The 26,452-nt window shown below is 48.2% G+C and overlaps 1 protein-coding gene across 3 annotated transcripts in view; it reads right to left on the bottom strand.

The window, feature by feature from the left end:
- The window catches only part of CLSTN1 (calsyntenin 1), a 63,168-nt gene that overhangs the window by 16,767 nt on the left and 19,949 nt on the right, over positions 1 to 26,452 (bottom strand). For 2 of the 3 annotated variants that reach the window (XM_081306806.1, XM_081306808.1), the window contains exons 2-4: positions 11,773 to 11,895; positions 1,426 to 1,455; positions 149 to 344 (exon numbers count right to left, since the gene is read on the bottom strand). In XM_081306806.1, the coding sequence (XP_081162932.1) occupies positions 149 to 344; positions 1,426 to 1,455; positions 11,773 to 11,895 (349 nt within the window). The remainder of the gene's footprint in view (positions 1 to 148; positions 345 to 1,425; positions 1,456 to 11,772; positions 11,896 to 26,452) is intronic. The other variant, XM_081306807.1, reaches the window with a different exon arrangement.

Raw genomic sequence — 26,452 nt, 5'->3', positions numbered from 1 at the left:
CATGAGGGCGGACCAAACCTGACACAGCGCAGACCCCTGAGGGTGCCTCTGCCTTAAATCTCTACACAGGGGCGGTCTGGGAACACGGCAGGGCTGCCTCCTCCTCACGTGCACACTCTCTGGGGCTCTCCCACTGTGGCCTGCTTACTTATGAGACTTTTTCACGCCAGTGCCGTCGGGGCCCTTCCCGCAGTCGTAGGCCTGGATGGTGAACGTGTAGTCCTTCTGCAGCTCACAGTCCAGTTTCTCTTTCGAGCGGATTATTCCCTCACCCGTGGATTTATCCACTACTACTGCATCAAAGGGGACATTCTGCCCGTGAATTTTAAAGCCACAAATCTCACCTGGGGAGTCAAAGCAGAGCAGGTTAGAACTGCTGTCATGGGAACCCACGGCACATGCCAACCTCCCCCAGAGAAAATAAACAACAATTCTGCAGCCAGGGGGTTTGGAGGGTCTGTGGACAAAGCAGGGGGCATTGTGCTTTAACACGGGTGAGTTCGGGGGCTTTAGTAAAAAGAAAAAAAAGCAATCTGGCTTTCCAAGCAACTTGTTTACTTTGCATCCATTCATGCAGGAACACAGAGAGGAGACAGAGACAGGCATTCCACAGGAGCACTGAGGAGTCTCTTTAGCAAGAGCCCAGGCCTGAGCACCAGGGCTCCCAGCCACCCGAGGCGGCAGCTCTTTGGATTTGGACCAGAGAGAGGATAAAAAGCAGTTAAGTGTTGAGAGAGGAAGAAGTGTGAGATATAGGACCAGCACCGTAATACAGAAATTCTGTCAAGAAAAAAAATCATAAGAACCAAGTCTTCCTGTGCAATGAGCCTGGCTAAAATTAGGGAATCAAAACAAGCCGCTGGAGAAGGTAGAAATACCAACTTTCAGGCATCCATTTCAACAGCCGTCACCGGCTTCTGTCCTAGGAGCTCGGCTAGGTTCCCTTTATCCTACCACACCTGAAGAGAGACCTAGCCAGGGACCAACCACAGCGACACTGGCTCAGAAGCGTCATGAGGAGCTCAAGGGCACGTCTCCACATGGGCCCATGGGAGAACAAGCGTGAATGTTCTGACATGTATACGAAACTCCACAAAACATATTTCACACAAAAATAAGACTGAATTCCTCCATGACTCCAACAAATAGAAAATTGTTATGAAGCAAATCTATGAGGTTGAATTAAAAAAAAAAATGCACGGTGCTGTCTGTGTGGTTCAAATGGATGTCTGATTTCCAGATATTTCTAGCCAAGGCCTGGCTACACACAATTTCCATCAATACATTTTAAAATAGCAACAGAGTAGGAGAATAAAGGGGCAAAGGAGCATGACAGTTGCTTCTGTTTAAGGGCTGATTCCCAATTTTAAAAACAAAGTTAGTGGGTTAATATTCAGTAGAGGGAAACAAAGAACCCTTGATCACCTTCTTTGGTGACTGTCACCTCAAAACTCTCTAAAGGGAGAAAAGATAAACCCATGTCAGTAACTCAGGAAAGAGTGAAGACGGAACAATAAGGAAATAAAGTCAAAGATGAACACGTCATATTGAAAAGCTCGACACACGATTTATAATACACTCGGTGCCAGATGCTGGCACTGCTACCGAAGACCCGTCCTCAGCCAGCGGCTGAGCCCACTTACCGGGAGCTACTCAGGAGAAAGGCTGTGCGAGCTGTCCTGACACCCCCAGGTGTCTTCAGGATTTCCTTTTAGTGATACTTTGATGATGATTATGTGTTTCCATTTCCCAGCTGTTCTCTTAGCTGGGTTCTGGTAATGTTCCCCTCATCATTAGGTTTAATGAAACTGACATTTGGAGCCAAAGGTTTTTTTTGTTTTTTATTTTTATTTTATTTTTTTATGTGGTGCCGAGGTTTGAACCCAGGGCCTCATGCGTGGAGGCAAGCAATCTACCACTGAGCTACAACCCCAGCCCCCCTGGAGCCAAAGGTTTTACCCTTTGTTCTGACTAATAGCCAGGTCTTCCCATCTAAGCACCCAACCAAGGCGACCAACAGCCCTCTGCGATGGACACCAGCCTCACTGGGCAGAGGCCAGGCAGAACCGGCCATTAGTTTTGCTCCATGAGAACTCCCTTCTCCAAGGTCAACACCGACCCTGCCAGCCTCCCCATGACCTGGAGATGAGCAGCATCCAGCCCCAACCAGCCTAGCCGTCACAGGCAGAGCCCACCTCCTCCTCAGCCAGAGGGAGTGCCCCTAAGCACCCCTCCTTCCCAAACGTCACCATGGACTCCCCTGAACAACACTGCTCCATTTTCTTGTGTTTTAGAGGTTTTAATATGGTGTCATGTAGTCTGCAGTGTTTTATGACTTGCTTCCTCACAGCCTGGGCACCTAAGACTCACTTGTCCTGTGGACCGCCAAGAACGGCTGGTGACTCTCACTGCCACTCGGTGGCCAGAGCCTGCAGGGCAAAACAGGTGGGGTGCACCGCTGCTGTCACAGAGCAAGCGCTCTCCATCACGTCAACACACTGCAGTCCCAGGACTCTGCCGCACAGGCACAGCACAGTCAGGCAGGCAGCTCTGTGCAAGCCTGCTGCTCACATGCAGGACCCGCAGACCGCCCTGCCTAAGGTGGGAGCCGCTTGGCTAAATTCACATTAAAATAATATTAAGTCTTCAGTTCCTTGGCCATGCCGGCCACATCTCAAGTGCCAGCTAGCCACGTGGGGGGTGGGAGTAGACTGCAGCACCCCTCTCCCCGCAAGGTCCAAGGGACGCCTGCCCTGGAGCAGGGCTCTGCACATTGCAGTTTCTGGGCCAATGTCACCCTGTCCTTGTACTTGAATGGCCTGTGTCCTAAGAATGGTTTTTTTGCCTTTTTAAATAGTATTTTATAACATGAGAAAACTTTCTAGTGAAATCAAACTTCAGTCTCCACGAGTAGCATTTTATTGGATCATGGCTGTCCTCTGCTTAGGTTGGGCCTCGGGCTGCTGCCACGCAGAGCTTGCTGCAGATTTACAGAGTTGCAAAACACCTGTGGCCAGCAGGGCCCAAAGCAGCCCAGCAGAGCTGCTTCTGGCCGGTGCCCAGGCTGGCATGGCTGGCACACCAACTGTGCCGACTGTGAAAATACCTAAGGAGCTGTGAGTGCCGCTGCGTTTTCCAGCAGACTTTCCTGGCCAAAGTCTGCTGACCCCTGCTCTAGAGATGACCTGTGAGCAGACCTGAAGGTCGAGGCGACGCCCAGCGGCTTTCCGGGTTGTGCTAATTCACGATGCTTACGCTCTTTGGGTGTACATGAGTATCCCATAATATGTTTTAAAATAACTCAAGTTGCCCAGAGAAAACTCAGTCTGACCTGGGGTTGACTTTTCTAGAGAAAACACAGTGAGGCAGCTACCTATCATCTGAACTGGCATTACTGACCACGGCTGCATTGTTTTCCTGACCAGAGCCACCAGGCCTTTGGTAGGAATGGATTAAGCCCCCTGTGGTCAAACATCTGGCCTGAGTGGGGCCACCAACACAAAGCAATGCCACATTGGGTTCAAAGACACTTGCCACTTAAGCATAGTCTTTTATTTGGAAATGAGGTCTCACTATGTTGACCAGGCTATGCCCAAGTCATCCTCCTGCTTCAGACTCCCAAGGAGCCAGGAGTAGAGTGTGCTGACCTTGACTGACCATGGGACAACCAGGAGGGACAGAGCTGTCTGTCAAGAGGGGGAAGCCCTTTTCATTTTTCTTTTGGGATGAGGGGTAGGAGTCTGAGGTGTAGAAGGGCACTGGGTGTTTCAACTGTAGACTCCAAGTGTGCAGGGAACGCTTCATTGGTAAAATAGTGTCTGAGTAGAGACCTGAGAAAATTAAGGGAGCAGACCCCATGATTCTCTTGGAAAGAGAATTAGGTGCAAAGGCCCTGAGGCAGGAATGAGGAGGTCTTGCTGCTGGCTCCATGTGGCTGCTGACCTGAAAACAAGTCTATCAGAGGGCCCAGACAGTGGCCTGAGTAACCCAGCAAGGGACGCCCTCTGTCAATCTGGGAAAGGCTGGGAGGGAGGCCTGGGGAGGACGGGAGCTGGGCTCTGGCTCTGAGCATGAATTGTATTGCAGTATGTTGGGGGCAGTCTTGGGACAGTGACTCAAAGGTATGACCCTCAAATGTAAGAACATAAAATCCCTGGAAACATCATGGAGTTCCAGGCTGCTCTCAGGATCTGCTCCATTCATAGAAAGACGGGCAGAACGTGTAACTGCATCTTTTCCACATTTCCCTGCTGATTTTAAGAATTTAAGCAGCTACTTCAGTGGGCCTCAAATCTGCTGGTTCCTATTAAACCCGAGCGAGGCTGGGTCCTTTGCCTGTGATGACTGATAAACCACCCAGCGGGCCAGCAGCCTCAAGAGCAGGACAGCTAGGGTTTGGCCTCGGGCAGACTTGGGTCTTCCACGGCTGAGAGCATCACTGGGCCCAGGCAGCCTTCTGTCTGCCCAGGACTCTGACTATAATGGGGCAAAGATAGGGAGTGGGGGTGAGCAGCGAGACCTGAAAAGGAGGCGCCAGGGTTGATTATAGGAAAGGCAGGACTTGAGGACCAGCTGGAGCAGAGGCTGCATCTGGGCAGCCCCTAGGTCTTGGCTCACCAGACGCGGAGGGAGGAAGAGGCTTGGGGAGATGCTCAGGGCTTGAGTTACTCACCCTGGCGTCCCGCTTGTCTGGAGTACTTAAAGCCAAGCCCAGGTGTGGCTTCACCCAGACACCTCCACGCCCTCTCTGACAGTCCTAACGTGACTACTGCAACCGTCAGCACCAACGGAACTCACAGCTCCTTATGTATCTTCAGTCAGCACAGTCGGTGTGCCAGCTGTGCCAATCTGGGTGCAGACCAGACCCTCCAGGCTCCTTTCCTTGTCCATCTCCCCTCCTCCTTAGCTCCTCTAACCTCATCTAAATAACCAAAGAGGTTTCAACTAGAGAATTTGTTACAAGCAAAACATGAAGAGTGTGAAGCAGAGCCGAGACCTGCCTTCTCAACCTGGTCATGTAGGGGCTCTCAGCTGGCTATTGGCACTGGTCTTCACTGCCTCCTCTGTCCCCTCCAGGTTCCCTAGCATCAAGCAGCCTTGTCGCTCTTCCCACGTCCTCTTCCTATCTCAGGTTGGCTCCAACTCCACTCTCTTCCCCAAGCAGCAGGGCTTTCCAAGCCTCTCGGGCCCTGGGCACCCTGCCTTTACAAGGATATGGTTTCCTTTGCTCCTCAAGAAGTTCCCGGTGCCGGTTCCAGTTGAGGTGCTCTGGTTGCAAGCAACAGAATCTCGTTTAGCTAACTTAGGCAAAAGGGAATCTATTGGAATGTCATTGGGAACTCATGGAATTGACTTGGGAACAGCCAAAAAACAAGGCGAGCTTAGAGACAGGGACCAAGACGGTTCCACAGAACTTGGACAGACAGAATGGAACCACAACTACTTCAGCTCTTTGCTGCTCTGCCCAATCCTCAGAGTTAAGGAGGGCGCACCTGCTCGGCCTGGCTGGGGGAAGAGGAGAAGGAGCAGTGGACCCACTGATTTGTACCCACCGGGAAAAGAGACCAGGAGTGTTAAGAAGTGGACATTGGCAGCAGGTGTCCTCCACAATGTCCCTGCTACACCAACTACCTTCCCTGATCCTCTCTGCTCTGCTTGGCCTTGGTGACCTTTGGTGGCTTTGGTGACCTTTGGTGTCCTTGCTGGCTGGTCCGGCTGGTTTGGGGACAAGCTCACGTGTGGCTTTGTCAAGCCACCCTAAATGCACAGTAGTGATAACTACACCCGCACCCCTAAGGGTTTCTCTCTCACCAGCTCCCCACTGATTATGGCTGCCCTCAAATCTGTGCCAAGAGCTACCCAGGAAGCCTGTAAAGCTGTGGTGTCCAGCCTTCCCCACATGTTCAGACCCAGACACTCTGGGGCTGAGTACAGACATACGTGTTCTTAGTGAGTGCTGCCTCGTGGCTCCAGTGTACAGCCTGCAGAGTTGGAGAAAAAGGTCCATCAGTGTTTCCCAACATAGCTGGCGCGTGCGGGTGCTCAGGCTATGCCTGGAAGTGTAGACCCATGTGGGCAAGAGCAGTCGGGAACCTGCACTTACACAGGGCCCAGGCAATTTGGAAGCAGTCTTGGAAATCATGTGCACAATTCGCCCTGTCTATCAGGCTCAGCAGCCCGTAGGCACTCACGTGGACTCCCATCATTTGCTCCTCCAGGACAGGGCCAAGCAGGGCTTGCCAGGTCCCACCATGGAGTCGCTGACTTACCTTCTTAAGTCACACCATCTTGGCACCAAATCGCCAGCACCCATGCCCCTGGGTAACACTGCAGTGCTGGTCCTGCACTCCTACCCAGACTACCAGTGGCTCTGGGAACAGAGACCAACTTCATGCTTTTGTAAGTGCTTGGAAGATCTAGCCTCATTCAACGAACATTTCATGGTCACTGAGCCCACACCTGTCCTGAGAGGTGACTGTCATCAGGCAATGGCCACATAGAGCAGCTGTCCTGGCCCCAGTACCTCCTCAACTGCCGCATTGGAGTCTTGACTCCTAATAGGCTCAACCATATGACACGTCAGCCTTTTCAAATATCTTTGTATTTTTTAACATACAAAATGACAATTCATGTGGCTCAACCTAACACATCCAATTCACTGCGCAAACGCAACTTCAGCCCAGCGGCTGAAAAGCAAACCCGGGCAGTGGTGGAGGTGATGAGCCCAACTGGCAACGCTCAGGGCACCAGAGTCTCAACATGTGAACAGAAGTGCCAGGTCTTTGGAGGAGGGGATGTCAGTGAGAATGGAGCCCCCAGGCTTTCTTTTGGATTCTATTCATAACATAACTGGCCAATTCTGTAAAATATCCACATCTGGAAAGGCAGGAAAGGCAGGCGTAGACTCCCTGCTGAAGGGAAGAGCTCAAGGGGACCAGGGGATGAGGCAGATGCCCAGTCCCCTGATTCGGGCAGAACACAGCTTGTCCTTTTGTTTTTCTATGCTGGGGACTGAACCCACAGATGCTCAACTACTCAGATGCATTCTGCTTTTTTTTTTTTTAGACAATCTCACTAAGTTGCTAAGGCTGGCCATAAACTTGTGATCCTCCTGCCTCAGCCTCTCAAGTCACTGGGATTACAGGCCATTTTCTCCTGCTGTCATGCAGCCACCACACCCAGCAGAGCCAGTCACTTCAGAACAGTAGCACCAGGACTGCACACATGGGTCACACTTCAACTCTCCATTAAGTACATGAAGTGTAAGATGAATTTTCTTACATCTACTCAGACTTTTAGCAGACTAAGGAAAGGGGAGAGAAAAATAGAGAAAGTCATTTAAATGTCCTAAAATACTTGACAAACATCGAGATTTTGTTCCGTTAGTCTCACCCCACAGAAACAATCTGGGAGCGATTCTCCCTCGGTATGTGATCCTGAGCCTGGCAGAGCTCTGCGACGAGGCGCCGGACACTGCACAGGCGCCTGCCGCAGGCTCTGACCGGGGATCCCCGCAGCTACCCACACAGCATCCCCTGGAGGGATGGGACAATCCACCAGCAGGTGCAGGGCTTTGGAAGCCAACAACACAGGGCCAGCAGCTGACCCAAGGCTAGGGGACCCCCAGGCAGCTCTGTGAGCTGTGGCACACTCAGGGGCCCCTCACAGACACCAGGGATGGGCTGTGGCTCCAGCTGTCAGGCCCACAGGCCCACTGCCAGCCACTGTGCTCATCTCGAAAATGGGAATGGTGAGGGCCGAGCCCGCGAGGCTGCTAGCAAGAACCTGATGAAATCGCTCTCAGGAAGCCCCTGGAATGCCCGGCCACGCAGTCAGCCCTCACAGGTGTCAGGCCTCACTCAGCTTCACTGCAGCTGAGCCAAGGTACAGCGCTGAACCTGGCCTTGTCTCACACAAAACACCCTTTTAAGAAACCATATTAAGAACTATGTAGGGGCTGGGGCTGGGGCTCAGCGGCATGAAGCACTGTGTTCAATCCTCAGCACCACATAAAAATAAATAAAATAAAAGTTATTGTGTACAACTACAACTAAGAAAAATTTTAAAAAGAATTGTGTAGAAAGATGAAAAGATATTTCTAACAATGTTAAGTGAAAATGGTTTGGGGGGGCTTTTTTTTGGTACTAGGAATTGAACCCTGGGGCACTTAACCACTGAGCCACATCCCCATCCCTATTTTTGTATTTTATTTAGAAACAGGGCCTCACTAAGTTACTTAGGACCTTGCTAAGTTGCTGAAGCTGGCTTTGAACTCGCGATCCTTCTGTCTCAGCCTCCCAAGCAGCTAGGATTTTAGGTGTGTGCCACCACCCCTAGCTATTTTTTCTGTACTGGGTACCCTACCACTGAGCCACATCCCCAGCCCCTTTTATTTTTCATTTTGAGGCAGATTCTCACTAAATTACTGAGGCTGGCCTTAAAGCTGAGATTATCCTATCTTAGCCTCCCAAAAACTGGGATTACAAACATATGCCATGGCGCTCGGCTCTGAAAATATATTTTAAAAAGATTCCACTATTAATAATAAACCTTCTAGAAGGAGATGCTGGTTGACGGCTGAACAGTCTGGTAAATACAGTATACTAAAAAAACCAATGGATGAGCCAGACACGGTGACAAAAGTTTGTAATTCCAGTGTCTCAGGAAGCTGAGGCAAGAGGGTCACAAGTTCAAAGCCAACCTCAGCAACTGAGCAAGACCCTGTCTTTTTTTTTTTTTTTTTTAATTTATTTAAAAAAAAAAATTTTTTTAGTTGTAGATAGACACAATACCTTTTTATTTTATAAATTTATTTTTATGTGGTGCTGAGGATCAAACCTAGGGTCTCGCACATGCTAGGTGAGTGCTCTACCACTGAGCCCCAGCCCCAGCCCCAGGCCAAGACCCTGTCTTAAAATAAAAAAATAAAAAGGGCTGGGGATGTGTCCCAGAGGTAAAGCACCCCTGGGCTCAATCCCCAGTACCCAAAACAACAACGACGACGAATGGATGGATGGCAACAGCAAAGAGTGGCTTCCACAGTACACAAATCTTGTGTCCAGAAAAGACAGACAAGGAAGGAACACAGAGGAGGACTGCTCCATGAAGACCTCCAGAGGGAGGGCTGGGCCAGGGCTCAGCGCAGAGCGCTCGCCTAGCTCGGTGAGGCCCAGGGTTCGGTCCTCAGCCCCACATAAAAACAAATAAATAAAATAAAGGTATGTGTCCAACAAAAATAAGAAAAAAATTAAACAACAAAAAAAACCCTCCAGAGGGAAAACAATGGCTTATTTGTCTGCTATGGCAAAGACAATCCAGCTACAACTGTGGCTTGGGTCTAAATTGCTTCTCTGTGTAGTTTTTTTTAAATCCAAATATGTAATTTTTATACATCAATTTTTAAAATCCTGAGGATCCTCAAAAACAAACTCAAAAAGTATTATTTCATCCATAACACATTCAGCTTGATAAGTGATACAATAAAATTCAAAGAGAAAGAAAAAACTAAGTGATTGCTTCACATCTGTGACCTTTTCCTTCAAAGTTGGCTCAGGATGTCCATTTTACTTCCTACTTCCCTATGACCTCCCGCAGCGACAAATGCAGCTACGTCATTGGGCCAAGAGCCATCCCCCTGGGCTGGAGTCCTGACTGCAGCACACCAGTTGTGTGACCCACAGCTAGGAACTTAACTGCTGAGCCACAGTTTCCTCTCTTTAAAACAGGACCAGGCAGGGCAGGGTGGCACACACCTGTAATTCCAGCAGCTCACAAGGCTGAGACAGGATTGTGAGCTCAAAGCCAGCCTCAGCAACGGGGAGGTGCTAAGCAACTCAGTGAGACCCTGTCTCTAATAAAATATGAGATAGAGATGGGGATGTGCCTCAGTGGTTGAGTGCCCCCTGAGTTCAATCCCTGGTACCGCCCCCACCCCCAGCCCCCACCAAAATAAATTTAAAAAATGGGAATGTCAGAAAGAAGGGTACCACCTTGCAGGCTAGGGAGGGTTATCACTCTTTTTGTTTGTTTCGGGGGAAGTTTTTGGTACTAGGGATTGATTCTAGGGAAACTGAACCACCGAGCCACATCCCCACCCCTCTTTGTTTTGAGACAAAGTCTCCCTAAGTTGCTTAGGACCTCACTAAATTCCTGAGGCGGGCTTTGAACTTGTCGATCCTCCTGCCTCAGCCTCACGAGCCACTGTAATTACAGGCGTGCACCACCGCACTGATTCCTACTTGTAAAGCATCTGGACGGATCCTGTTACAAATGCTGTATGGGCAAAGGTGCTATCAGTACACGTGGACCACGCTCCACGGGCCCCACACGGTGGTGGACAAGGCACACATGCCACATTCCAGAGGAAGGACAGACCAGTGACCACACAGGTATGCCCGGGCTATGCTCACGCAGGTCCACAGGACACTGACCGTGGCCAGCAGGCAATGTGAAAACGACTTCCAACTTGGGGAACCAGCAATGTAATACCACCCGGCTGCTAGACACAAGCGCTTGAGTGTCCAAGGCCTCCTCTCAAGTCTGTGGACAAGCGTAACTTGCTCTGTCCCCCATGCTGACACACACAGCACAAGCTGGCCCCAGGCTGTTCTTCTGTAATGGAAGTGGCACAGAAGAGAACAAACTGCAAGTTCATTTCTCTAGCAGGGCTTCCGAAACAACCTCACACGTGTCCCTTAGTTTGCTAAAGTGAAAATAACAAGCTGGGGTCATGGCTCAGCGGCAGAGCGCTTGCCTGGCACGTATGAGGCAGTGGATTACCAACAAATAAATTATTTTTTTTAAAGATAATTTTAAATAAATAAATCAAGTCAAATTAACGCATGACACATTTAAATGAGCGCATCCAACTGCTCCTAGTTTTGCCCAGGCAAACAGAGCACTCTTTTTTTTTTTTTTTTAATGTTTATTTTTTAGGTGTAGATGGACACAACACAATGCCTTTATTTTTTTATGTGGTGCTGAGGATCGAACCTGGGTCCCGCCGGTGATAGGCAATCGGTCTACCGCTGAGCCACAATCCCAGCCCCACAGAGCACTCTTTAATAGGGAGTTTTGATCTGCAGAAAGTCACGTAAAAACTGCTCTTTAAACATTAACTTCTCAATGTCGTTCTGACTCTGAGGACAAGAAAGGGTGAGGCAGCACGCCCCTCCACCAGTTCAGGCCAGCTTTGATTTGGAAAGTGCCACCAAGTGTCAACAGCACGGACCGTTGCCTCAGGATGAAAGTCTCCTGGAGGTGTGTCTCCAGGAAGGTACAGGTGTAGGCCACAGACTTACGAACCCACAAGCTGAGCCTACTAAAAGTAAACCTGGGCAGAAGTCTCCATAAAGACCGTTCAGCATTTTTAGTCTTTACAGGTAACTAAAATCTAGGTTCAGGAAATGCTGGGCTGGGAGTCTCTGGGGCCTTGAGAGGCAAGGGAGTAGGTGAGAAGACCCCCCAGGGCTGCTCCTCATCACCACCCCCAGCCACCTGTGCCTGCTGCAGCTGGAGATCCACTGGTCCAGACACCATCCACCCAGCTGCATGAAGCTGAGGCATGTAATGCTGTAGTGAAGTTAAGTATTTTGCTTTTCAACAACCAGAACAGGTTTTTGTAGTGACTACCAAGAGGAAAACACATCGCCTCAGAACCAGGGCAGGTTCAGCTACCGAGACACTCCCAAACAGGCTCAGAGCCATCCTAACAGGTGCTGAAGCTCCGCTCCAGTCCAGATTGGCCAAGAGGGACGAGACCCACATGCCTACCTGCAAAATGCAGAGGAGCATCTTTATCCAGGGCGATCAGCGGGGGATCAAGCAGCACCGTGTTGTCGTTCTCGGTGACGATGCCATGGTAGGTGGGCTCCAGCCACGGCTTGTGTTTGTTGACTGGGTTGAAAACAAAGCAGAAGGAAACAGGGGAGGTTAGGGTTACTGTTGTGAAGTGCACAGTCTTTGAAGACACACTATTTTTTTCCTTCTCTCTTTTGTGGAGCTAGGGAGGAGGCAGTGGGCCTTGTGTGTGCCAGGTGAGCTCTCCACCACTAAGCCACACTCCGGAGCAAACCTATGTAAAACAAAACTCCCACTAGACTGCATTTGATTGTAGTGTTCAATATTGAAACCAAATAAGACAAAATCCTAAAATTCTAGAGTAAGTCCTGTAGAATTCATCTGTCCATGAAGCAACTGGAAGAAATAAACTGCTCCAGAAATTAAGATGAAAAAAAGGATCAGTGGCTACAAACTCAAACTACTTGTTTTTAGCCAATCACAGGTGTTTACAAAGAACAAGGCTCTCTTCTTTACATCACCATTGCTTAATTACTGCCTGTCATTTTAAATCTTCATTTCAAAAAAAAATGCAAAAGATGAAAAATACTGATTAATATAAGATTACAAATATATTAAAATAAAACTAAATGCAAAATTTCTTTTAAAAAAATGAAAAAAGAGTGTTTAAGAATAATTGCACTTGAGCATCACCAACTTGGGGTCAGATTCTGGCACCCTTTTATGAGCCAGGTGACCTTGAGCACAGCAAAGAGCCTCTCAATCCGGATTTCCTCCTCTGTTATCCAGGACCGCCCTCCTCACAAGGGGTGGATCTCCTTCTGGACAGGCGCTGGAGCTGCTGTTCTGGCCTCTGCTCGGCCACTATCTCTTCGGCTCTTGTGTGCTTTGCTTTGCCTGGGGTGGGCTCAGGGTCTGTGCAGGACTTCCTCCAGGTTCTGGCCACTGGGTCCCCTGAGCTGGCTGTGCCCAGCTTCTTGTGACTCCCGCACAGTGTGGCTCCTTTTCCTCTCCTTTCTACCTCAGAAGTGCCAAGGCCCCCCCACCAAACGACTAACTAGGGCCCATGTCATTGAAGCTCATCGGAAAAGCTGAGAATAGTGTGAGGATTTGATTTCGAGCCCAGTCTATTGGCCAAATGAATCCTTTGAGTTCTTTTCTGCAGGTGCAAATCAACCCAGAAGCATCCAATGTCACCATGTGATACTACAGTCATACACCACACTGGTGACATTTCAAGAGACCAAATATGTGATGGAGGTCCCATGAGACTGTACCACCTGGTGGCTTTGCAGCCCTCTGGGTTTGGGTACACACACTCTGTGAGGCCCACACAAAGCAGGGACTGCCTGACCTGCCCCTGCTGTTAAGCAATGTGCTTCTCCACTGCTGTGCAGTGACTTGTGCAGTGACAGAGCCCCTGGGCCTTGCCTGCCCCTTCCCCAGATAGCTGAAGAGTCTAGAGTGAGCAGGCATGTGGGGCCTGTGTGTGCAAGGGAAGAGACCAGAACAAAGCCGCCTGCTCACCAACCAAAGACACTGGCACCAGATACACCTGCACAGCACACCCAGCCCACAGCAAATCCTCCGGCCTCCACTTTCAAAACAAGGCCAATCCCTGGAGTGGGTCTGGAGAGCATGGAGATGTTGTACTTTTGCAACATGAACAGCTCTAGAGGATGCAAAATAAATTTGGCACTCCTGAACTGGGCTCCAAAATGGGAATGATAAGAAATTTTATGTTACGTATATTTTGCCACAATTTTAAAAAATCCACACACGTGAATAATCCAGGATAAAGCAATGTCCTGTCACCTCTATGCTCACCTCGGCTGTCAGCAGCCCAGTAACCCTCTCCCCACCTCCACCCACCGTCACTCCTCCACGGGGCGGGGAGGCCATCGGGACTCCTCCACAGTGGTGGTTCTCAACCCTTGTAGTTTCTAAGCCCACTAACAACAAAAATCATGGACAGCCTCTGCGACGTCTGTGCCTGTCCATCTATCAACTTCACTGTATTGGAAATTAAAACCAGGAAAAAAATATTTATCCATTCTTTAAAAAAAACTTATTTTTAACATAATATTTTTATGATGATAACTTTTTTTTTTAAATATTTATTTATTTTAGTTTTCGGCGGACACAACATCTTTGTTTGTATGTGGTGCTGAGGATCGAACCCGGGCCGCACGCATGCCAGGCGAGTGCGCTACCGCTTGAGCCACATCCTCAGCCCCATGATAACTTTTTTTTAAATACTGGAGATTGATCCCAGGTACTTTACCAGGGAGCTATACCCCCAGCCCTTTTTATTTTTGAGAATCTTACTATATTACTGAGGATGGCCTCAAATTTTTTTTTTTATTTTTTACTATTTATTTTTTAGTTTTCGGCGGACACAACATCTTTGTTTGTATGTGGTGCTGAGGATCGAACCCGGGTCGCATGCATGCCAGGCGAGCACGCTACCGCTTGAGCCATATCCCCAGCCCTGGCCTCAAATTTTTGATCCTCCTGCCCCAGCTTTCACATTCACTGGGATTACAGCCATGTGCCACCACACCCAGCAACAAGCATACTTTTAAAAACAATGTTCACCAAGAAAAGCAGCATGTCATACGTTTCTGCAAACCTTCTTGCCATCTGGCTTATAGAGCCAGCTGGGCTCCCATCTACCCGGACATGCATCCTGCCCCACGCTGCCCCTGCAGCACTCCATTGCACATTCGGGAGGAGGGAAGAAGATGGACTCTGCCCCAGTGCCTCACTTTGGTTCTGGTGCAAGGCCTCTTCCAGCTCCCTGCAGCAGCTCACATCTCCCTCCCTCCATCTGTGCCCCAAGCAGGGAGAAGATGGACCCCTAGAACCCAGCCACCTGGGTGAACTCTGCCTGGGCCCTGCCCAATCTGCACTTGTGGGCCTCGGTATCCTTATTTGTAAAATAGGACAATGACTCTGGAAGGTGACAGTCAATGCACCCAGTGCTCAGGACAGCCTGGCACTCAGGACAGGTGGAGGAGGCTGCAGTCCTAGCCCACCAGACCCTGTGAGGGCATGGCCTTCTGTGCTGCTCGTTCCAATACCCTGGCACTGTGCTGAGCACCAACTTGCTGAGGCCCTACTGGTGCAGAGAGGGACAGACAAGGAGCCTCGTGGAGTACAAATGAAACCAGCTGCCCTGCTCTGGGCTCTCCCGCAGAGAAGACGAGAAGGCGGCTCTGGAGCTGGTTCAACTTGGGGTTTAGCACGGGGGGTGCCCCTGGCTTCTGGAAGGGGTCTAAACAAGGAAGCTGGGAAATCCAGAAGCAGCACAAGAACCAAAGAGGTCAAAAGAGAGCTTCTGGGACCGGAGATCTGGCGAGGAGAACCTGGCAGCACCACAGCCCTCCTCCGTGATGTACCACAGCTCTGGAACTGGCCTCACAGCAGCCTTCAGTCCCAGAGAGTCCCTGGGAGCAGAGTGCAGCTCCACTCTGCACTGGGTTAGACGCCTCACCTCTGCTGGGCCTCAGCATCCTCTCCAGGCATCTTCTTAAGTGAACCATGCTGTGACGCACATAGGCTGAGACTCGCCTGCAGTGGCCAGCACAAGGGAAACAGATCATCGTAAACTAGAGTGTGGCCGGGTGCAGTGGTGCACATCTATGATCCCAGCAACTTGGAGGCTAAGGCAGGAGGGCTACTCCTCTGAATAAAGGCCAGCCTCAGCAACTTAGCAGGACTTTGCTTCAAAATAAAAACAAAAAGGGCTAGGGATGTGGCTCAGTGGTAAAGCCCTACACCGAAAAAATTGAATTTAAACAGTATGAGCATTCTCCAAACGCTGCATTGTTTATCATCAATCTATCACTTTAAAACAGTTTGATTTGCCATTAATAACAATACATGATTACAATCTGTTTTAATACTTTCAATATTTTACTAAAATCACAAGCAGGATAATAAGACTAATGAATCATTCCAGTATTTGAATCCATAAAACTCCTGAAAAACTAAATGAATTTATTGCCTTTATTAACCTACTGGGAATTGAAGACACTAGGCAGAGAAACCTGCTGGAGGCCTGCAGGGACAGAACTGTGACCTGCTGCCTTAATGAAAGGCCTACAGCCTAAAATGGCTGTGGGTTCAGGGGAAGCAACCTCATAGCTATAGTCCCAGCTCTTTTATCTTTCCCAGCATTCTAATTTTATAATTCAAAATTTCTAAATAGCTCCTTTAAGCTGGCAGAACAATGAATAGATCTGGCCAGTTCCAGAGACTGAACTTTTCAATATTTAATGAATGGTATTTTTAATATTTCATCACATTCAATTTGCATTATAAAACATTCATAAGCACAAGTGACTGATGTTTCTGTAATCATTTCCCCCCCAAAAAATCACCAAGACAAGAGACCACTGGCCCTAAGTGTAGGGATGTATCACCCTAGTAGCCTGTTTATACTTAACTCATGTCATCACATCCGAGACCATTAAAACCAACTATATTTGGAAGAGTACAGCACTAATTTAAAATAATGAACTGGCAAAGCTGGCAGCCAGACCCGGAAGCACAGGGCACGTCTGGGATACACATTCATTATTTTAGGACGTGACTACTTTTGATGTGGTCTCAGTGGATTTTATTCTTTAGATTGTCATAGATTTTTAAATCAAGATGAACAAAAATCAACTCAGGGTTAACTTTACATATAAGCTATGTTCATGGTTCTGAAGTAGCTCAGTGGCAGAGTGCTTGCTTCCAGCACACAAAAGGCCCTGGGTTCTATCCTCAGCACTGGAAAAAAGAAAATATTTTTTTCAAAAGTTATGCATCCTGGGGCTGGGGTTTGATCCTCAGCACTGCATAAAAATAAATAAGATGAAGGTATTGTGTCCATCTACAAATTAAAAAAAAAAAAGTTTTGCATCCTGAGCACACCCCAAATCTGTGGGATAAAGAGTGGCAGGTCCTTCACCCGAGTGGTAAGCAGGAGAGTCCAGTAGGCTAGTCTAGAGCCTGTATGCTGACCACAGCATGCCTTGGTGCTCCGGATGGCACCCTGGACATCAACCCACCACCACAAACCATTCCCTTTTTATTTACTCATTTCTAAGCAGAACTCCACTATTTCCAAATAAGATTTGATGTGTGCTCCTCACTCACTCACCTGGGTGTGTCATACGGTTAAATAATAATAGCTGAATGTTTCCCAAGATTGCACATTTCACCTATAAATCCTAGAAGATTTTGACCTTGATCCAGCAGAAGCACCTGAAACTAAGGAATACTGCCACCAGGTGGCGACAGGTATCCCCAGCTGCAGGCTCCAAATCACCCCTTTACACATCCTGCTGCTTGGAAGCCTTAGGCCCTCTGTTGAGATGTATGCACAGATATGTTTAAAATCTCCAGCTGATTCCTTTTCTCAAAATACATTTGGAGTTGGGTGTGATGGCGCACGCCTGTCATTCCAGCAGCACAGGAGGCTAAAGCAGGAGGATCACAAGTTCAAAGTCAATCTCAACAACTTAGCAAGACTTGGTCTCAAAAATGATTAGAAAACAAAAAAGGGCTGGGGATGTGGCTCAGTGGTTAAGCACCTCTGAGCTCAATCTCTGGAACCCCACTCCCTCAAATTGGAATAGGTATGATATTCACACAGTTTCAAAACCAAAATATAAGAAGACATTCCCTAGTGCTTCCAAGTACCATCCTTAGCTATGAATTCTTTTTTTTAAGTATTTATTTTTTTAGTTTTTAAGGTGCACACAATATCTTTATTTCATTTTTATGTGGTGCTGAGAATCGAACCCAGTGCCTCACACATGCTAGGTGAGCATGCTACTACCACTTGAGCCACATCCCCAGCCCCTTAGCTATGAATTCTTAAGTTAGGCTCAATCACCCTGGCACTTCCAACCAGTCCTTTAACTTCTCAGATACTGATAGCAGGTCAGCTGGTGCCAAACTCCTTTCCTGAAGACCCTAGTGCATGAGGTTCCCTGCAAGGGGCTTTCTCTCATGCCACCCGAGCCACCTCTGCTGGAGAGCAACACCCGTCTGCATTCCAAAAGGGCATGACTACACAGGGAGTACACAGGAAGCACGGTGGTGAGCAAGAGGGGCAAGGCGCTCAGTGATGGGCACTCAAACAGCCTCCATCTCCAGTGTGCCTGAATCTCTCATGAGAGGGACACAGGTCGAAGATGCTCCTAGCTTAAGGTCAAGAGCCACAGGCCTTGCTGAAGTCATAGGGTGGGGAGGTACAATGCCACCAGGAGTCTGGAAAGCAGAGCACATGTACAGGGATGACCAGAACTAGCGAGCACATGAACCCAAGTTAAGGAGCACAGAAGGCACAGAGGAAGGAACAGACATGGCTCACTCCAGCACAAGCAAGACCAAGACCATGCCCCTCCAAGAATGTGAGGAGGAGGGCTGGACCTGACCCGCAGCACCAGCACTGTGGGCGCCTCTGCACACAGACTGCAGGCAGAGGCCTTCTGGGGTAGGATACGAAGGGCAGGAGCCTTGGAGTTGGATGGAACTTGGCTGATGTGCAAATCCTGCTCGTTTGCTCCGCATACGGAAGCTGTTCATGTGTATGGCTTTGTTTGCTTGCTTTTGCAGGGCTGGGGATGGAATCCAAGGCTTTGAGTCTGCTAGGTGAGAGCCGAGAACATACTGCTTATCCGCCCTGCTCAGGTGACAGCGCTGCCTTCCTCCCTGGCTTTCTTGTGAGGACATGAGTGAAGGCCCCCAGCTCCCCATCACCAGCCACTAAACAAGTATTTCTAATAAGTTCATCACAAGCAAGAGCTAAAGAAAGGCAGAAAGACTAGGACTGAGACCTGGGACTCCCAAAGCTATTCCCAAGGATACCTCCCAGTTAGCATCACCAGTTAGCAACTTAGGCTACAGTAAACCCCACGCCTCAAACCTCCTTGGAGGCCTGATTTTATCCTTTTTATTCAGCAAAGAGAGAGGCAGTATTATGCAATGATACTGCGAAGTTTTACTCCAAAACATCAAAAAAAAAAAAAACTTCAACAGAAGAGGAAACTTTAATCAACCAAAGTACTGCCCTGGGCACATGAAATTTACATAAACTCTCCTTTTCAGCTGAGGCTCTTCCCAGTAACAGGTCTGTTTACTACACCATCCATTTCTTCTAACTTTGTAAAACATCTTAAAATTACTTTTTTTTTAAACCTAAAATCAAACATTTCCAAAGGATCTCCAAATTCTATAAACACAGGTTTAAGGGGTTTCTTCATCATAATTCCAAGCAAACTCAACTTGAAGTGCTTGAAATCAGGCATGGTGGTGCACACCTGTAATCCCACCAACTCTGGAGGATGAGGCAGGAGGATCACAAATTTGAGGCCAGCCTCAGCAACTAAGCAAGACCCTGCCTCAAAAAAAAAAAAAAAAAAAAAAAAAGTGCTGAAGATGTGGCTCAGTGGTAAAGTGCTGCTGGCTGAGTTCAATCCCCAGAACCAAAAAAAAAAAAAAAAAAAAAACCCTGATATGTATTAGACACTGTTTAGACCAGGGTTTCTCAACTTCAGCACCACAGCATCCTGGGCCAGATGGTAATTCTGGCTGTGGGCTGTCTGGTGCCTTGTGGATGTTTTGCTCCAAACATTAGACAGATGCCACTGGTACCCCCAAGTTGGACAGCCAGAGTAGTCTCTAGACACTGCTACAAACCCCAACTCCCTTGAGAATCAGTGACTTGTACCTACCTAAGAAAACCAGTGTCGGCCACATTAAGACAGCAGCTTTTTAATCTGCAGGCACCGCATCAGTGTAAAAACCAAAAACACCTGCAGTTTTTTTACATTAAGTGAACGAGCAGTGTGAGACTTCTGTTGACCCACGCAGGCATTGCGCGCACCTGCACACACACGCACACACGGCCCTGCAACACTCAGCCTTATGCATCGAGTTTCTGAAAGGCGACAATGGCTTCAAAAGCAGAAGGTCTAGACCCACTGTCTTGTGGGTTTGCAGGCTTGGAAACCTGTCCCAGGCATGAGCTGGCGGGCAGGCTGGCCAACACAGTTCCAGAAGTGAGGGAGCCGCAAAATGCTGGAGACAAAGAGGGCAGAGCGAGAGCCAGGGCTTCTCCTGCCACCCCAGCTGGACTGAGTGGCCGACAAAGAGGGGAAGTGGGACCAGCCCTGGCCTGACTGGCAGCCTGAGAGGAGCCCCGGGAGTGGAAGCAGGGGTGAAAGAGGCTGCAGTCTGGCATCTGGGCTTCCACCCCACACAGCCAGCAGGGAACCGCCCGCCTGGGACTGAGAAGAAAGGGGTGCTATGCTGATGGCGGGTGGAGATAGGGCCTCCAGGAGGTCGTGAGGGGCCCAGCTAGCTGTGCTCTCTCACCACATCAAAAAGCAGCAATAGGCCCTCCAGGCCAGGCCTGGAACACGCGCCTGTCATCCCAGCGACTTGCAGGGGGCTGAGGCAGGAGGATCCCAAGTTCAAATCTAGCCTTAGCAATGTAACAAGGCCCTAAGCAACTTAGTGAGACCCTGTCTCAAAAAATAAAAAGGGTAGGGATGTGGCTCAGTGGTAGAGCACCCCTGGGCTCAGTACCCAATTTAAAAAGAAAACAAAAAAGCCATTTCTGCATTAACTGATATGATCATGTGATTAACTGAAGGGATCATGTTGTTGAGACAGTAGATTGCTGACTTTTGAATGTTGAAATACCCTTGTATACACGGAATAAATCCCATATGGTCGAAGTGTATAATTCTTTTTATACATCCTTCAATTTGATCTGCCAATGTTTTGTTGAGAATGGATTTTTTTGACAGTTTTACTGACATTGCTGTTCAAAAAGATTTTTTTCTCAGTATGTTTCAATTCACTTCTGTTTTGATCTGAATATTCTACTGACTTGAACATATTCAGTTTTGTACATTCCATGTCAAATACAACACATATTTACGGAGCCCTGGCCCCCAGTCAGACACTGTGCTTGATTTTGCTTACCATTAAGACTGATTTTTCAAAAGATTTAGCTAATGTTTAGGAGACAGCCAGCAATAGTCACAGTGCTATTTTTGAGAAGTCAGGATCACAAATGTGCTTGTAAAAATTAGGATACAGGAAACAAGGCCAGGCATGGTGGCACATGCCTATAATCCCAATGGCTTCAGAGGCTGAGACAGGAGAATCGCAAGTTCAAAGCCAGCCTCGACAACTTAGTGAGGCCCTAAGCAACTCAACAAGACCCTGTCTCTAAATAAAATATAAAAAAGGGGTGGAGATGTGGCTCAGTGGTTAGGTGCCCCTGGGTTTAATCCCAGGTACCAAAAAAAGAAAAAGAAACCAGGAAATTCAAGCATGACAGCACATGCCTGTAATCCCAGCAGCTCTGGAGGCTGAAGCAGGAGGATCACAAGTTCAAGGAAAGCCTCAGCAACTTAGTGAGACCCTGTCTCAAAATACGAAAATAAAAAGGGCTAGGATGTAACTCAGATGTAAAGTGCCCCTCAGTTCAATCCCCAGTACAAAAAAAAAAAAAAAAAAACACACCCAGAAAGAATTAATGTTTCTGCTGTTAAATCTAAATGCTAAACACAACATCCCAAAAGACAAATAACAGTTAACTGAAAGTTTAGAATGATAGGACCTTCTAAAGCCAAGGTCACAACATTTTCAGATCACAGATTCTTTTTTCTTTTTAAAAAATTTTTCAGTTGTAGGTGGACATGACACCTTTCTTCCACTTACTTATCTCTATGTAGTACTGAGAACCTGAGGACCAAACCCAGTGCCTCACATGTGCTAGGCAAGCACTCCACCACTGAGCCATAACCCGGCCCGACCATAGATTCTTTTGAGAAATGTAACAAAAGCCATGAACCTCTTCCCCCCAAAAACACCTGCAAACCCACAAAATACTCAGCAGCTTTAAGGGACTTGTGACACCTGCAGAAGCCAGGCAAAAACTACTGCTCCAACACCTCAGAAACCTGGCCCCGCTGCGCAGCACCTCCGCGTGACTGGACCTCTGACTGCAAAGGAGGCTTCTGGTATGCTGGGGTCAACAGTCTACTTGTATTCAATTGTCTTCATCAACAGCATCTTAACACTCTTCGACTTCCCCTCGCCCTACCCCAGGAAGAAGTAGGGACACCACCTGCTGCGTCTGTAGAGGGCTTAATGACTAGTGACACAGAAAGGCTGAAGGTAACATAGTCCACCTAGGCTGGCACAACAGTGTGCTTTGCACAGGGGCGAGGAGTGCACACGATGCTTCTGTGCTGTTTCCCAGCGGCGCTGCCCATGGGGTGTCTATTCCAGCACTGGAGGTGAAATAACCAAACATCCCTCCACTTTCTTGAGAAAGGTGAAAAGGCAGCCGGCAAGCTGGAAGGGCAGGCGGGTGGGCAGATGGACAAATGGGAAATACAGATGTTTCCCTTTGAGATGGTCCAGGCTGGTCTCCAACTCTTGGATTCAAGCACTCTGCGACCCCCTCCCTCGGCCTCCAGTACTGCTGGGACTCTGGAACTACAGCCATGTACCATCACGCCCTTCTGGAAGCAGTTCTAGGTTTCTCTCTGCAGGTTTGCTCCGCACGGCCACTGGTGCTCAGCCATAAAGGACACTTAGCATTTTTTCAGTTTTATTAGGAAAATATTCACATTGTAAAGACGCCTCCAACAAGTTTTTTAAATGTTTACATGGGGGCTGGGGAGGCACCCACACCAAGCTGACACCAAAGGGTTGCCCTTCAGCTAACCCTTAGCTCATTTTTCTACTGCTCAGGTTTTCACAAAAGGTTGTACTTAATTTTCCCATATCTACAAACCTTTCTAGCAGGCACATAAGAATACTTCAATGGCACCGGGGTTGGTGGCACATGCCAGTAATCCCAGCAGCTCAAAAGGCTGAGGCAGGAGGCTCACAAGTTCAAAGCTAGCCTCAGCAACTTAGTAAGGCCTGGAGATGTGGCTCAGTGATAAAGTGCTCCTGGGTTCAATTCCCAGTACTAACAGTGGCATTAAGTGCAGAAGTTACTTTCATAAACAACTTCTTTTTGACTCAATATTAAGATCCACTTATAAAACTAGCAGGCCAGGCTCCAATCCCAAAACCTAATGAGTAAGGCTGACGGTCTCATCTGCATTCCATGCTTACTCTGATTTGGGCTTCATGGGCAGCTCTCAAGCGTCCTGACCACGGCCTCTATCTTCAGAAACATAATGGGATGTGACAGCACTCTTGTGCCTACAGAAAATAAGATTTCTAGCAACAAACGCTTTTGCTCTCCAGAAGTCCTTAAGGTGACAGCCAAGGTGCACAGGAAAGGCCATCCTTAAATGTTTTGGAGATAAGGGGTCTCCCTCCAAACTCAGCTGAAGAATCCAGATGGAGCTACTCCTGGGGACACAGGATTCCTCTGGGTGATGGTAATCAATCACCAACAGCTTAGGTGTGGGAGCCACACCCATAGCTACAGAAGCCAGAATACCCAGAGTCAGTGCCTAAAGATGGTGCTTGGTGTCTGTGGGTAGGTGTCCCAGGGAATTTGGGGGTCTTTAAGCTAGGTGGGCAGGCACTGGAGGGGTGTTCAGGGCTGCTGAGATTCCCTCAAGCTCTGCAGCCCTGGGCAGCAGCTGTCCCACACAAATGCTGAGGTGGTCTCAGGACAAATGGTGAATGGTTGTGAAAGGAGGCTGGGAGGTGGGACAGAGTTAGAGAACGTGCCTCTTCCAGTTGTCCATCTCTGGACTAAGCAGAGGAGGAAAACAAGTATCCTAACAGCAGGGGGACCAAACCTCCAGGGCCCTCCCCACTCAGCTGCAGCAGTGGTCCCGAGGGGAGTGGCATCTCCTGGGCCTCTGGCAGGTCTGGTTTGGAATGTTCTCTAGGAGACTGTGACACAGTCCCCAGCAGAAAGCCACCATGTCACACCAGGCTGGTGAGCAGAGGCTGTCAGGAGCTTTCTTATCCTTGCTAGGAAGTTTTTCATGTTACTCCTTAAGTGCACTGACATGCCCCCCTCCCCCCTTGCAGCCTGGCTCCTGTAGGACACCTGATCAACACTGGTACCACGGCTGCCTCCGGCACCTGGCTTCTGCTTTAGCACAAGAGCTCACCTTAAGCAAAATCACCTCGTGTGTGACTGTTAATTCTCCAAAGTGTAACAAGCAGAACTTCCCACGGGAAAAGCAAAGACTGTGAACATTATCAGGATCACCCACTACTGCCTCTCTGTGCATGCTGCTGCCAGGTGTCTAGAGGCCCACCCTACTCCACACCTCCCCACCCCCACAGTGAAGAAAATGCTTCCAGATTTTCAGGACTGCTTCCTTAGCTCCAATTTTCTACTTCCTGGTTGCCCTGCTAACACAGGCCAGCTGGTCTGGGATACTAATTTGCCTTAAATGCTAATGATTACCCACCCTTGCACTTTGCAAAGAACTTTAATTATTGCATATAAAAGTAGAAACTATGGTAAGAAATATAGGAATTTCTTATATAATACAGAAATACAGGAGCAAAATACCTTTGGAATAGAGCCTTTAACATCCCTCAGTTCAGTTCCTCTGTGAGTGTGTGTGCGCGTGCACAACTGCCTGCTCAACACTGGGGATTGAACCTAGGGCACTCCACCACTGAGCTACAAGTCTAGCCCCCAGGTTTTAAATTTTATTTTGAGATAGGGTCTCACTAGTGTTACTGCTGGGGTGCCAAGCTGGGGTCCAGCGCCTTGGTGTCCTAAACAAAAGAATTAATTGTTACACACAGTAACAGGCAAAGTGACAGTGAAGGTGAGGGCAGCACCCTGTGAGGTAGAGAAGTGGGCTGAGCAAGAGAGGCTCAAGGCCCCAGTGTCTGGAAATCAGAGTCTTATGTGCTGAGCTTTGGGTTGGGTCTCTTCCCTACACAGACCTTACTGAAGACCTTATCCAATCTGCTCCCATAGGTTATCTTATGATGCCTGATTAAAATATCATCCACTTTCCCCCCATTGGTTACTTTAGAAAACCTAATTAGAACACTGTCCACTTTACCCCCATTGGTCATTTTTAAATATCCAACCTGTAGTGGGAGTTGTCATAATGATTAAGTCCGCAGGCGGAGCTGTCATGGTAATGGGACTTACCCTAAACAAGGAGGCAACTTGTCTCCCAGACTTGTCCTCCAGCGGCATCTTTGTCATACCCTACCTCCACCATCTGGGTGTCCCTGAACCTAAGCTAAGTTGCTGAGACTGGCCTCAAATTGTAATCCTCCTGCCTCAGCCTCCGGAGCACCAGGATTATACAAGTGTGAACTGTGGTGAGTCAGGTTTTTAGCGGATGCCCATGAACTCCTACAACGCCAATCGGAAATCCAGCTATGGAACTACAAGCCGCCACAATCTCCTTAAACTTTCTATTTTGCAATGTTATCAGAAAACACAGGCCAGGCTTGCCCTTTTCTTTCTTCTTTATCGTTATCACATTTGTCTTGAATTAAATTAGGACAGGGCGCTGTCCTGAATGGTGACTAACAACGTGATTTCCAACTCCTGTGTATGCTTTTTTAAGACTCCTGACTTTCATGTACAATGAAAAACTTTATCATACATAGTTTTTAAAAGGCCACACAGTATTTAAGACATGCTGACATTCATTATCAATGCAAAAAGTTCTTAACAGCTGCTACCCAAAATACCACCACAAGCTAAGATTGCCTAAGAAATCCATAAATGCTAGTTGGGGGGGGGGGGAATCAAGATCTGTCCTTGCTTTTTTTTTTTTTTTTTTAGTAGTGGGGACTGAACCCAGGGGGGCTTTACTACTAAGCCACAACCCCAGCCCTTTTTTGTTTTCTATTTTGAGATGGGGTGTCACTAAGTTGATCAGGGCCTTGCTAAATTGAAGAGCCTGGCCTTGAACTTCGATGGGATGACAGAGATGCATCACCACACCCAGCTTGCTCCTTTGTTATTTATGTTCCTAAAATACTAAACACAGCAAGATTAATATTCTTACATTATTTATAAAATAATTAACCTTGCATGAAAAACACAGAAAATGAAACTGCTTAAATATATTTTGCCACTGAAACTCTCAAGAAGCACATTTAATTATATTAGAAAGAGCAGAATCAATACAATGAGAGAACTAGATCCAAGATGGGGGAGGACATGAAGGAAAAAGAAAGGTTCACACAGTTGGGTAGGGTGGCACACGCCTATAACCCAGCTACTTGGGAGGCTGAGGCAGGTGGATCTCAAATTCAAGGTTGGCCTGAGCAAAATAAAAAGGACAGGAGATGTAACCTAGTGGTAAAATGCCCTGGGTGTTCAATCTCAGAGAGAGACAGATAGGCACACACCTCACCCTTAGTGTCTCGGGTTCTAGATCCCAGGACACGGAGAGGCTAGCTGGTAGCGCTGCCAACCTGCATTGCGGCCCATCTGGAAGGAACCCATGAAGGAACCTAGAGACATGATCTATAAACTGGGAAGAAGATGGAAACAGCCACCTATGGCTCCAAGGGTTTGACACTGAGGAGGACAAAGGCCTAGTGGTCCCTGTGCCCTTACAGGAAGACAGGAAATCACAAGGGTTGGTGACAGCCTCCACAAGAACAAGTTATCTAACCATTTTCCCCTCTGTGAAGGGTACCAGGGAAGCCCAACAGAAGC

This window comes from Spermophilus citellus (genome assembly GCF_964194105.1).
Source record: "Spermophilus citellus genome assembly, chromosome: 9".
Classification (NCBI taxonomy): domain Eukaryota; kingdom Metazoa; phylum Chordata; class Mammalia; order Rodentia; family Sciuridae; genus Spermophilus; species Spermophilus citellus.
This window is presented reverse-complemented; position numbering and strand designations above follow the sequence as displayed.